This window comes from Oryzias melastigma, linkage group LG3 (genome assembly GCF_002922805.2).
Source record: "Oryzias melastigma strain HK-1 linkage group LG3, ASM292280v2, whole genome shotgun sequence".
NCBI lineage: Eukaryota > Metazoa > Chordata > Actinopteri > Beloniformes > Adrianichthyidae > Oryzias > Oryzias melastigma.
The window spans coordinates 14,950,547-14,963,465 of record NC_050514.1 but is presented as its reverse complement, the minus strand read 5'-3'; the positions used below and the strand labels follow the sequence as shown (position 1 = coordinate 14,963,465).

The 12,919-nt window shown below is 39.6% G+C and overlaps 1 protein-coding gene across 3 annotated transcripts in view; it reads right to left on the bottom strand.

Moving 5' to 3' along the window:
- Positions 1 to 829: 829 nt before the first annotated feature.
- The window catches only part of acsf3 (acyl-CoA synthetase family member 3), a 42,828-nt gene continuing 30,738 nt past the window's right edge, over positions 830 to 12,919 (bottom strand). For 2 of the 3 annotated variants that reach the window (XM_024295969.2, XM_024295970.2), the window contains exons 8-10: positions 6,898 to 7,032; positions 5,958 to 6,069; positions 2,882 to 3,262 (exon numbers count right to left, since the gene is read on the bottom strand). In XM_024295969.2, coding sequence (XP_024151737.1) covers positions 3,148 to 3,262; positions 5,958 to 6,069; positions 6,898 to 7,032 — 362 coding nt within the window. In that variant the 3' untranslated portion in view covers positions 2,882 to 3,147. Of the gene's footprint in view, positions 1,073 to 2,881; positions 3,263 to 5,957; positions 6,070 to 6,897; positions 7,033 to 12,919 lie in introns of those variants that run through there. The other variant, XM_024295971.2, reaches the window with a different exon arrangement.

Genomic DNA, 12,919 nt, shown 5'->3' with positions numbered 1-12,919 from the left:
GGTCGGAAAGAGCAATTCTGTAATCTTGCCAATGATGAATTATTGCAGGAAGAAGGCAGTTTAATAAAACTGCATGAAGGAATACAGAAGAAAAGACAGACACTGGTTTTACTTTTACAGGAATTTGTCCTCTGTGCGCTTGGATTTTGTTTTGTCATTTAGATTTTTGGATTTTAATCTTTGTTCTGCTTTCAGTAGCCCCCCAAGTCAATTTTAGTATCATTATTAACACGGTTCAAGAAACCATCAACTCTTTAAGCATTGCAAAAAGTATAAAAGCAATATTTCTAAATGAAATCTTTAGCCCCTTAAACAATTTGCTTCATCCTTGTTTTGTGTATGTCAGCCAATCTGTACCATCAGCACCCAGACCTTAGGCAAAATCTGCATTATTTACATGCAATGGCAAGAGGATAATTAGAACTCATCAATAATAAAACCGTTTGAAACACACACTTCTGATCCTGTTTTATTGTGATAAAATGTTTACGCTGAAAAATCATCTCGTCTGTGATGATAAGGAAGATTTTGGTCCCACAGGGAAAATTTGATTAACTAAAGTAACAAAAATAAAACCACAATTTCTCATCCTTGTCCTTTAAAATAAAAGGATGTGAAAATTGATAAAAATGCATTTCAGAAATTCGCATAGAAAACCAATAAAGTGATAAAATTAGCAGGTTATAGAATATTTGAGGAAATTCCCTGCAAGACTTTTAGCTAAACTGTTGACTGGGAAGATTTGTCTTCATACAAACTCCTTATCTACACTCTTTACTACTGATGTAAATTTGTAAAGCTGCAAAAAGACAAACAACCTCTCTGGTAATGTGGCTGATCTGCATTTTTATTTTCTCTATAACTTAATGAGAGCCTAAAAGGAAATCAATCCTTCTCTAAAATGTTTCGGGAGCAGAAGCGCTCCTCTTCATCACGGCTGGCTGGTGAGAGGTTGGACAGGCGGAACAGCTTCGCTCTGACGTGTAAGTCTTCTCTAATCTCTGCCCGTGTGTCTCTGTCCGCCCGGCGACGGCGCTGCAATCTCCAGCCAGGTGTTCAATGAGATGTGCTTCTGAGGAGCAGTTAGAGAAAATGAATGGGTGATTGAAAGATCCTGCATCTTATCAGAGAGCCTGATGTAACAAAAGAAAACAACAGCAGAATCCAATACTGATTCAATCCTTAGTTAGCATGTGATGCCAGCTGGTTCCAGCTGGGGTTTAATGCGCCTGTACGAAATAAAAGAAGCATCAAAAACTTTTCCAAAACTTCCATCCGAGACGTCTCCTTCCGGTAAAACCTTTTCTCTGTCCAAAACAATCCCCCCCGTGTCCCCTGTGACCCCACCCTCCTGGACCCTGGGGCCCAATAAGCAGCCATCTGTAGACAAGCTCCACCACCACGCTCCAGCAAACACAACGTGTTTTCAGAAGTATAAAAAAGGAGGTGGAGACAGTTCAAGGGCACTCCATCACCTGAGTCCAGGGAATATGCTCCGCTCAGCCTCCCCCTCAGCACACTGCACCTATTACCCCCTTCTTCACTTGCTCTGAGCTCCTGTTGACCCCCTGCTGTTGGCTGCAGCCTCAGCATGGCATCTACAACCTTTTTGCCAACTCCCAGCTCGGGTGTGGGTGTGTAGCTGTGGCCGTGTGGAGGCTGGGGGGTGGGGGCACAGGAGTCGTCCTCTGGTGCTGCTGCAGCTCTGCCTGCTCATCCATCCTGGCCTGCCAGCCCACAGATCGATAACGCTGCTCTCTTAATCAGGTCTCTGGTGGCTGTGGGTGGACGAGCAAAATGTGTGTGTGTCGGCTGGGGGGGGTTGCACTTGTATATCTTTCCATCTACAGTTGGCCGGCTGTTCATCATGACTGTTTATCTCAAGCAGATTCCATTCTTCTCTCCTTCTGCTCATCTTTATCTCAGCATTCAGTGTCTCCCCACTTCTTCCATCCCTCTCCATCAATTTTCTCCGGTCAAAGCCGGGGCTCCTCTGCGTCTCTCGTCCTCGCTCCTCTCTTCTGGCGGCCCGCCAGCGCTCATTCACAAACAGGAAGAGTGGCAGTCAAGTTGTTTCAGGTTGCTGCTGCAATCTGTTGTGACGTGTGATAACGGCGGAGGAGGCAAAGTCGTGCCGAAATTGAGATGAGAAAGGATGAGAGGCGAGAAGAGGGTTAGTCAGATGGAGTGCGGGGCATCCAGCTGGGGTGTTGCGCCTTACTGGAGAATCTGCCTTCAAGCTCTCACCGCACCTGTGTAACCACAGCTGCACACTCAGTCAAAGAGAAGTGACTCGCAGGGAGGATCAAAAAAGTGGAATAGAATTTTACTTAGATTTTATTAATTTTCAATCATCTAATTACACAAGGATCTTAAAGTCCCACTCAAAGGAAAATTGTGTTTTTTAACATGTTCTTGTTGCATTTTTCTCTTGATGGAGAACATATTTGAGGAAAATTAAGCTTCATTCAAAGGAGTGGACAAAAAAATGGCATTGAAAAAAGCTTGTAGCAGAGATGTAGATGCGTCAATCACCAGGGCACAAGCTCCCTGCTCTGCTCCATTCTGATGCATCCTCATGGAGAAAAATAGATCCACATATGTTTTGGTTTTCCTCGTCTGAGCTGGTATCTGGCTCAAAACTGTACAGAAGGATAATTTTTTTGTTTTTGGTTTGGATTGTGAGGAGCTGTAAGCTAGTGGGAGAAAATTTAGAAAGAGGAATGATGGGTAATGTGGCAGGCTTACTTTGTTCCAACAGTTCTGCTCACAACTCAGAGGTGAATTTTTAACCAACTCCTGCCACTCTGCAGAAACTATGTCCAAGAAAACGACTTTTTTTTTTAATTTTCGCCAAAAAAGGCAATAAATCAAATACATCAAAAGATAATTCTTATTTATCAGTGGTCAGAACCAAATACAACTTCAGTTTTGCAAAAAAACAAAAAAGTAGGGTAAAATCATGAATAAATGCAAGGATTTTATACAAAGCAATCAGCAAAATAATCCTTAAAATATAAAATAATTTTTTTAATTTCTTTGTACTCCATGGTTTAGCATAATTAATGTGCAAATATTCGCATTGGCGAGAAGGTGCAAAGATGGGGAAAAAACATGCGTGCTGCCACACATATCCCAGCTGTCCAGTTATGGGAAGAACTGTCGCAGGAGGTCCTTTTTGTTGATTTTGCCCATCTGATTTCTGGGTATCTCCTCCACCAGCAGCAAGCCCGTAGGCACGGTGTACGGCGCCATGTGCTCCCTGCCACAAACATTTAAACAACAGCACTTTTTTTAGAAAGGAAATACAAAGAATAAAGACAGAGACAAACATGCACAAGGACATGATTTACTGACGCGCCGCAGATGGAAGCGCGCACACAAACACACACACATGCGCACACACACAGGCGGCAACATAAAAGAAAACAAAAAAACAATTGCAAAACAAAGGCTGGCCCTGTGGCAGAGCAGTAGAGATAAGGAAAGAAATGTCCTTCATACACTCTGCAGTTCTCCTCCCTAATATCTCCAATTCGCTCCCAGACACAGACAGTTCCCCTTCATCCAAAACAATTTAATCACTGTGAGGTGAAAAAGAAATAAAAATAATATGGAAAAACTGAAGGCTGAGATAATTAAAAGCTTCTTTATTTATTTATTTATTTTTCAGTGGCTGAAAAGTCTTGAAGCCTGAAGCTTTCTTTCATTATCTGCTAACCTAGTTTGTTTGTGTGAGTTCTCCTGCACATCTCTTGTGTTCCTGTTGTGTTGGTAAAAAAAATAAATAAAAAAGTATGACTCATGCGGTTGCCATTAAAACTCCTTTCAGCAGATGTCTGCGTCTCCATGACTCAGTGAGTGAGTGTGTGCATACACGCTCCTGTAACAGGACTCACTTGTGTCACCAATTTCTCTGGGGTGTGTGTGTGTGTGTGTGTTCATGGCACACAGAGGATGTGACGGCGATCCATGCTGACAGCTGAAGCCAGGGCACTGAAGAGTGAGCATCCATCTCTTTGTTTATGTCTCATTTTATCTCCTCCTGTCTCCTTTACTCTCTGGCTTGGGCGGCGTGCTGTGGGTTTTCTCTGGCTGGACCTCTGGCAGCAAACACTGCGTATGTGTGTGTGTGTGTGTATGCATATGTGAGTTAACCGGGGCCACAGGCTGAGGTAAGTAATCTACCATTCTGGACCGGCAGGACGTAAACTCCACACTCCGCATGGAGCTGTCAGCCTCGACACTCACACAAAACGCTCTTGTGTGGAACTCAGAGTTATGACGGAGCAAAAGTGATGCTCTGTGGACACAGATGAGCAAGCTGAAATGCTATAGCGAGGCCTAAAGTAAAAAAGGAAGTGTCATTGTGGGGCTCAACATTTACTGCCTAATGCAGATAGAAAAAAAAACTGCCAAACTCAACTGACATTTAGAAAGAGACGAGGGGGCAAAAAGCAAGCTATTATTTGTATGCTTCTTTCTACTCTTCCTCTTTTTCATTGCTTGTTTTTCTTTGTGCTTCTCTCATTAGTCCATCTCTAGCCTCTGCGCCCCCCGCCCTCCTTTCATATCGATCAGAGTACTTGAGGGCCAACCGCTGCTCCGAGATCTGCAGAGTCCGAATTAGTAGCTTTTATTTGCCCGCTACAGGTGAAAGCGGCAACAATGCAAGGGCGGAATAATAGTAACAATATTCAACAATAACACCTCGCGTAATAACGGGCCGCAGAGCTCTGTTTGTGTTTTGTTTCGGTGGAGTCAGGATGATGGATTGGTTATAAGTTATTCAGGTCACAGTCTCCTCTGGTGGTACAGAACTGCAGCTCACCTGGGACCAAAAAGCACTCCTAAAGGCAGAAAACGGCCCAGTGATTTGTGTTCTTTGAAAATCTTTTTCTTTTTTTACCTTTCTGTATAATCAAAAAAAATCTGATTAAAAAAACAAAAGTGTAATAAAATTCCTGGAAAAGTGAATTTAAAAGTCAAATATCCACAAAATGTTCCATTCTAGGAAATTGAAACACTAAATTAATCAATTATGACAAATTAAATAATAAATATATGATTTTGAAATTAAAAGGTTGAAGGTAGGATCACTGTGTTGAGAAAACATTTCTCTGAAGCTAACAGTTAACATGTCTATAGTTGCTATTACTACCTTTTCAGATTAAGTTTTCTAATAATGGAAGACTTTTTGATTAACAAAAACACATTCAGTCAAGTTAGACTATAAAATGAGAACAAGTAGCAAAAATGTAAAAGATAATCTTAGAAATATTAAAATATTTTCTCACTAATAGGGGCTTAAATTGATTGATACAATCTCAGTTTATTAAAACACCTCAAATATGTTTTACATTAATAAAACTGTAATAGATTAGCAACCATCCAACCATTTTCTGGTCACAGGGAAGCTGGAGCCTACAGAGCTACCGAAGAGCAAAAGTGGGGTACACCCTGGATGGTTCGCCAGTCCATCACAGGGCCACACAGAGATATACAACCACACACACACATTCACACCTAGGGAGAATCTTTAGAGTCACAAATTCATTTATCAAGCATATTTTTGGACTGTGGAGAGGAAACTGAAGTCTCTGGAGAAAAGCCATGCAAACTCCAGGAAGAACATGCAAACTGCACACAGAAGGGACCCAGCTGGACTTCAAACTATAGGACCTTTTTATTGTGAGGCGGGAGTGAAAACCAATACACCACCACGTATCTAAAATGTAGCAACCATTTAGATTTTGTTTCGCAGCTTCACCATTGTTAGCTTTGTCTGGAAAATTGTAATTATGTTTCTAAAGTCTGGAGACAGTCAGCTCATCTTTTCTGTCACTAATTTACTGATCAAGCTACAGCCAAAACAAGGCATTCTTATTATTTATTAGTGTTATAAAAAACACAGATGAAGTAAAATTCGCATAAGGATGAAATTCATGTCACTGTACCTTGCCCAGATCTTAAGCTCTGAAAGGTTCAGACTCCGCCCCCTTTTCAGCTGCACCACAGCAGTCACTTTCTGACCCCAAATGGCATCAGGGGCGCCGATCACAGCCACATCTAAACAAACGCACACACAGGTAAATGAACAACAACGAAACAATTCTAAAATAAAAAATAAACTGGACTACAACTTTTGTTTGCATCTTGTTTCAGGACAACATGAAACAATGTAATTTATTTATTGGGTTATTACTGAACATTTTTAAATATTTTGGTCAATTGTGGGTTTTATTTTTGGCTACGTTATTGATTGTTGTCTTTAGAAAAGTTTATTTAAATTTAAATCTGAATGACAAAACATACATTTACCCAGAATAAACAAATGTTTCTGAAACAAAATCTAGTTATGAATGAATGGATTTTCTCTAAGACTGATAACACTTTGTTAGAGTAGAATATTATTTACTGGAAAATAATCAGCAAAATCGTTTGTCTGTATGTTTACAGTACTGTACTTTTTACACAAGGTATTTTAGAGAAATCAAGTCAAATATGAGAGGTTTAGATAAAACAGAGAAAAAAAAATCCATTTAAGAATATCTTTGGAATTTTGTAAATTCTTATCAGTATATTATAATGGTTTAGGTTTTCTTTAAAGGTATGAACCATTAAATTGAATAGGTAAGAAAAGAATAACAATTTTGACAAAACAGTACTTTATAGCTAAATTTAAATTAAAATCTTTTTTGGCTTTTTAATCCAACAGGACAAAAAAAACAAAAAAACAGAAACATGGTAACCACTACATCGCAATCAAGTATAAAAGCTATCCTGTCCGGCTTTATTCTCTTTTCCTGTCCTGTTTGTGATGGTGCAGATGGTCCTGTCCTACAGAATCAATCACACAGAAGCACGTTATTGTCCTCCCATATGCAGCCTTCTCACCCAAGATGTCTGGATGGGCCAGTAGGTGGCGCTCTACGTCGAGTGCGCTGATCTTGTAGCCACCACTCTTAATGATGTCAACACTGCTGCGGCCCATGATCCAAAACACGCCGTCCTTGTACACTGCTGTGTCTCCTAAAGAAAAAAAACACGCTCGCATCAGACGGGAATCTATGTTTTATTTTATATATAAAAACTGAGTAACATTAAAGTTTCATTCAACTATTCTCTATGTTTTAGGACTTGAGGTGCATTCAATGATATAAAATCTAGGGAAAATAAAAATGTTTGCCATTTATATAAATTACATCTACTTTATGACTAATAACAGAGGAAACTATGTGTGTGTGTGTGAAAAAGCCATGTGTGTTAGAGACACAGAAAGTCAAAGTGTAGTGGATGGATGAGTGTTTAAGATCCCCCGACGTCCTCCAGACATACCCCCACCACACGCACACACGCGTAGCTGTCTGGGGGACAGGTGTGGGGGAAGATGCGTACAGTATGTAGGATGAGGGGCGCAGCTGGCCAAGGGGATGACTGAGTGGAGGAAATGGGTCAGTATGGATGAGTGGAGAGAGACGAAGGGGAGAAAAATGGAAACAAGAATGACGGGAAGATGTCCTTTCGGGGTATTACAGGTGGCGCGGCGAGCACAGCTGCCGTCAAAAGACAGGGTTCACGGGACAGGCTGTGATGAAGCTGAGCAGGTTTGGAAGGTTGGATGGAGAGGGTTGAAACATGAGTTGAAGCGGCAGTTATAAGGTGGGCTCTTAAGTGCTACAGCTAAAATCGTCATTTTACACATTATTTTAAAATGTCATTGGTTCAATCCCTCTTTCCCCACACTTGTAGTTTTATTGGTAGAGTGTGTTGATTTTATTTATTAAAAAAAAAACAACTGTTGGGGTAAAGTAGAGAACACAAGTGGACAAAGGCTACCGCGTCGTCCATTCATTTATGATAATGTACATTTCAAAGGGCATTATCCCGCTTATAGCGTAGTAACTTAGTAAAGGAATATGTATTCCATCAATTTTGTTATTTTTAGGTTTAAAAAGTTTTTTCACAAAAAACAGACTATTTGATATGTGGTGCGACACTTTATAGCTAGGGCCAACTTCGGCTGCAGCGGCAATGGAAATCAATATAAACAGTGATAGTCATGATAGGTCACAAAGCATGACTTCAGAGGGAAACTCTTACCACTAGTTTTTGAACAGATGATGAAGCAAAAATTTGTTTCAAAGAAACAAAGGCTAAATAGCTCAATTCCTCCTTGTGTCTTATTTCCTCTTTCTTAGATTCTTTTCTCTCTCTCTCTCTTCTGCTTTATCCTGGTCAAATAAAAGACCAAATTACCTAAATAGCTAAAGGAAACCACAAAAACATATGTCTTTTCTGTCTTGATCTTGTGATAAACTGTGGAATAAGTCACAAAAACCTACATTCTTTTTTTCTTTCTTTTCATTTGTTTAAAACATGTTAACAACTGGAATACCGACTGGCGTTAAGGTATGTGGAGTGATATAGAACATTTGGGCTATGTGGCCGAACTTATTTTTCAGGTGTACATTTTCACTGTCCATTATCACCTTTTAGTCTATACCTAGCAGCCAATCGTAATCATGTATTAACCCAGATCATGTTTTAAAAATATTTAACTACTTATCAGCTTTACTGCATTAAACCTTTTGACTTTCGACTACAAAACTCTTTAACTGTGAACACAATCAATGTAATTCCAGCTGATTCTGTCACAGAGAAAAGCGGCTTTGCACGGTTATGTACGACTTTACGTTAGCAAAGTGTTTCATATCGGTACACAGCCGATATGCAAAGTCGTTTTTCTACGTGTAAGAATAAGCTGATTCATGTTGATCGAATAAACGGTGTAATGTAATGTCAAAGAGTGTATGTTATTTAGGCGTCACCGGTGACATCTCTGGTTTATTGACTAAAGGGAAGTTAAATTATGGAACCTTGAACATTTGTAATGTGTTGATTAGAAGTCAATTTTTCAGCTTCACAATTTCTGCAGTCGCCCTGCGACAGACTGGCGACCTGTCCAGGGTGCACCCCGCCTTCGCCCATCAGCAGCCGGGTTAGGCTCCTGCACCCCCCGCGACCCCGAAAGGGACAAAGCGGTCAGGAAAATGAATGAATGATTGAATTTCTGCAATCTTGACAGGATATGACATCACCAAACCCTCACTTTTCTCAAATATTGGAAAAAAATTAGAGGGACAAACAAGCCTCACAAACGTTCCGTTTTGCTGTTCTGGAGATGAATTGTCAGTCAAATGTAAAGGGGTAACTCCCCCATTTATGCTAAGGTGTAAAATTAACAAAAAGATTTTATAAAAAATTCAGCTCTAGTCCAGTTATTTGGATTCTCAACAAAATTTTGGGCATAATTTTATAGAACCAGACTTCAGGTACTTTCATTTATGTTAAAAAATGTGGGTCACTTTCTTTGGAGTGAAAGAGGACCATGATGTGATGACAGCAGACCTTGTCATTCATGTATTAAATATATTGATTGTTCAGCTTCCCAAATCTTCCAGAGCCCAGACTACTGTATTTTACAAAATAAAATAGCAGGAAAACACACTAAATATTTAATTAAAAAACTACATGACAAGTATTTTCCTGTTTGTTCTATGGTAAGAAGGTGCTTTCCAGAGAGGTAACAGTAGTGCAATAGTTTCAAGGTTTACATTTGTGTCCAAATGTGCATTTTCTTTGTCCTTTAAGGTTGTTGGGTAGATTCCAGATCCTGTGTATCCTTATTAACAAGAGTTGGAATCCAACTGCATAAAGTACATGCCAATCTTGTTTTTTCAGAAAACAGCAAAGTGTTAAAAGATGGTTTAATGTGTACAATAATGATTAATCCAAGGAAATTCCAGGAGTTTTTTGCTAGTTGTCTGGCAACTTGTCACAATGACAGTAAACACTTAATGATGCCCCTTTATTACTAGTTACAGTAACATATCCATGAAATTATGATAAACAAATACGTACAATGCTGCTTATTAGAGATAGCTTCAGAAAGTATATTCTTTACCATTTAGGCTTACTCAGTAAACATCCGTTAGCGTAAGAATACCTCTCAAAATGTTGGAGTAGTCTTAACTAGATGTGGTTGAACTGGAGGGTTTTACACTAGAGTGCTAAAGTACTGGATGGAGCTCAGCTGGGAAAATTAAGTGGTGCATATTTGCAGACAGCATAACAGTGTATTTCAACCACTCGAGTATAGAGTCAATAAAACACAATAAAGCTGCTTCAGTCTGAGTCAACAAGATGAAGCATACAGGAGAGCAATTGTATTTTAATGGTGGTCTGTTTTAGTGCCACCATACATTTGCTCTCTATTCCATCATTTTCTTTCAACTCCAACCCAGCCATCCCACATCCATCTATCCCATTTGTCTACGTTTTCAGTTTTTCCTCTTTTAGTGTCAACCAGTCACACAAATGTGTGTGTGTTTTTTTTTATTCTTTTAGTCTAGACGTTACCCTTCACTTGCGCCTTTTTTCCCCACTCCTCAAGCATCTTTCATTACATCTCCTGCTTCCTCCTCTCCACCCATCTTCCTGTCTCCTCTTCCCCCTCTTGCCGCTCCACCTCAGCATCAATAGAGGGCCCATCTGTTCCCATACATCATGCACTTCATTTTAGTTTATTAGCTGGGATAAATCATAAATATTTCATTATACATCACGGGCTGCTGTCGCCTGCACACCGACAATTTATCACTGCTGCCCTCTCCGCCGGCTTGCCACGGCGGCTATAAGCTTTCCAGTCTATTAAACAAGATTGATACAGTGTGTAAATTTAGATATTGGGAATTTCTTCACAGACCACTGCTCTGCACTGATAGGCCAGGGTAACAGGGGAGGAGGGAGAGGGAGGAGGGGGAGTTGAGGGTGTTAACACCACTATCAGGGTATTTACAGTCGCCTCCTCTTTTGGACGAGGGCTAAAAGAAAAAAAAAAACACAGAATAAATTGACATGTTGCCTTCATGTTATGCAAATAGATATGGAGAAAATAGAATTGTACAACCAGAATGATAAGATGTTTGTGTATAAGCACAGGCTGAAACAGATAAAACCATAAAATCCTTCCATATGGCTGTAGCATAACATGAGGAAACAGCATTAATGAAGCAATTTCTGACAAAGGATCGAGGAGAAAAAAAACACTTAGGCAACACAGTAGAGTTTCAAGTACTTACACAGGACTCTTTGACCTTGTCTGCGGAGAAGAAAATAACGAGGGATAGAACTGCATGTTTGGAGAGGCGCACAAGTGGGAATAGTGAACGAAGCGCGGACTGATAAAAGAGGAAAGAAGGGCAGGAGGGAGATTGTTGCGAACTGTGTTATTAGGACGCGCGCGCACCCGTCTGAACTCACACCGACACAAATACTGTATGCGCCCACACACAACAGACACACAGAATCACTACTTCAGGCATCAGAGACTCGCTGCCATTATGTGTTATGGCGTCTGAGGCAGATATGGCCGAATGGGTTTCTTAATTAAAACGATAAGAAGCCTAATTGCACTGGGCTTTCATCTCATTCTGAGGCATTAAAGAAAGTGAAGGCACACAGTGTGAAGAAAATAGAGAAATAAATAAAAAAAGAGAAAAAATTTAACTGAAGATGCAGAGAAAAACTTTGTGATGTCTTTCAGAAAGAAGAAAAATGACATGAGATAGCTCTGCAGAAGACTCTGTTTTAGTTCAATTGATACAGCAGCTGCAAGAAAAGCCATGTGTTTCCCACTATTTGATTCCCATTCATTACTGTTTGGTACAGCAGTGCTCAATACTGTGAAGAACTTATTTTTAACTCACTTAATAAACATATCTAGGCTTAGAGCTCTTCAAACTCATTTTAACTGGATGCAGCCGTAAAACTCCTAAAGTTACAAGAAAACTTTCCTTGTTAGCACTAAACCTCTGAGCCTCAAATCCTGCAGAAACACCTCACAACAGAAACAAAGATTTTTTTAGAGTCCAGGCCGAAGTTCTGAGGAAGAATCTTTAACTATCAGAATTTTCTTCTGAAAATCCAAACCATGTTATATATTCTATTTTTTTTAAATTAACCTTCAGTTTAACAGGACATCCCATTGAGATTAGATCTCTTTTTCAGGGGAGACCTGGGCCAAAAGGCATCAACACAATAAAATAAAAAGCAGTTAAAACAATAACAGTAGAAATAACATACAGTTACAATAAAATAGAATTAAAATGAACAGTATGACAATAATTAAAAGGTTAATCAAGAGTGGTACGGTCAGGTCAAGAGTGACATGCATATTTCTTTTAAAAGCTCAGAAAGCTTTGCTTTAAAGCAATTCAAGGGAATTAGTTCACATAGATGCAGAGAGTTTTGTATATTATTCCAGAAAAGCAGAGCAGCAAAAGAAAAGGTTGTTTTTCCTAATTCAGTGTGGAATCTGGGAACTGACAAGCAATCTGAGTGAAGAGCGAGAGTTATATATTCTGTTAACAGGAGACAGAAGACGATGCAGGTATTGAGGCAGTTTACAGAGAATGGCCTCATATGTGAATATTAGCCAGTGTCTCTTTGAGTAAGGACTAAGAGAGCAGATAATGCAGTTAACAGTGATGGGTTCTGTAAACAGTTTGTGATAAAACGCAGGGCACTGTGATAAACTGAGTCCAGACCACAGAGAGTTAACGAGACAACATTCATGTACAGAATGTCCCCATAGCCAAAAGTTGGGAGGAAGGTACTCTGAACAAGTCTTTTCCTCACATTTCAGCTCAGACAAGATTTGTTTCTGTGATAGAAACCCAGAAGTGCCTTTAGCTTTGTTCAATGTTACACCATTGATTAAATTGTGGGAAAATGAAATTACACCTGGTTTAGTAAAAAACAAGTAAAAAGTTTTTCTTCCTAGTTACTTGCTTATTAATCAATTAAAACACATTTTCTGAATTTGTACTTTTTTGTTGTGGTTTTATACAAATGA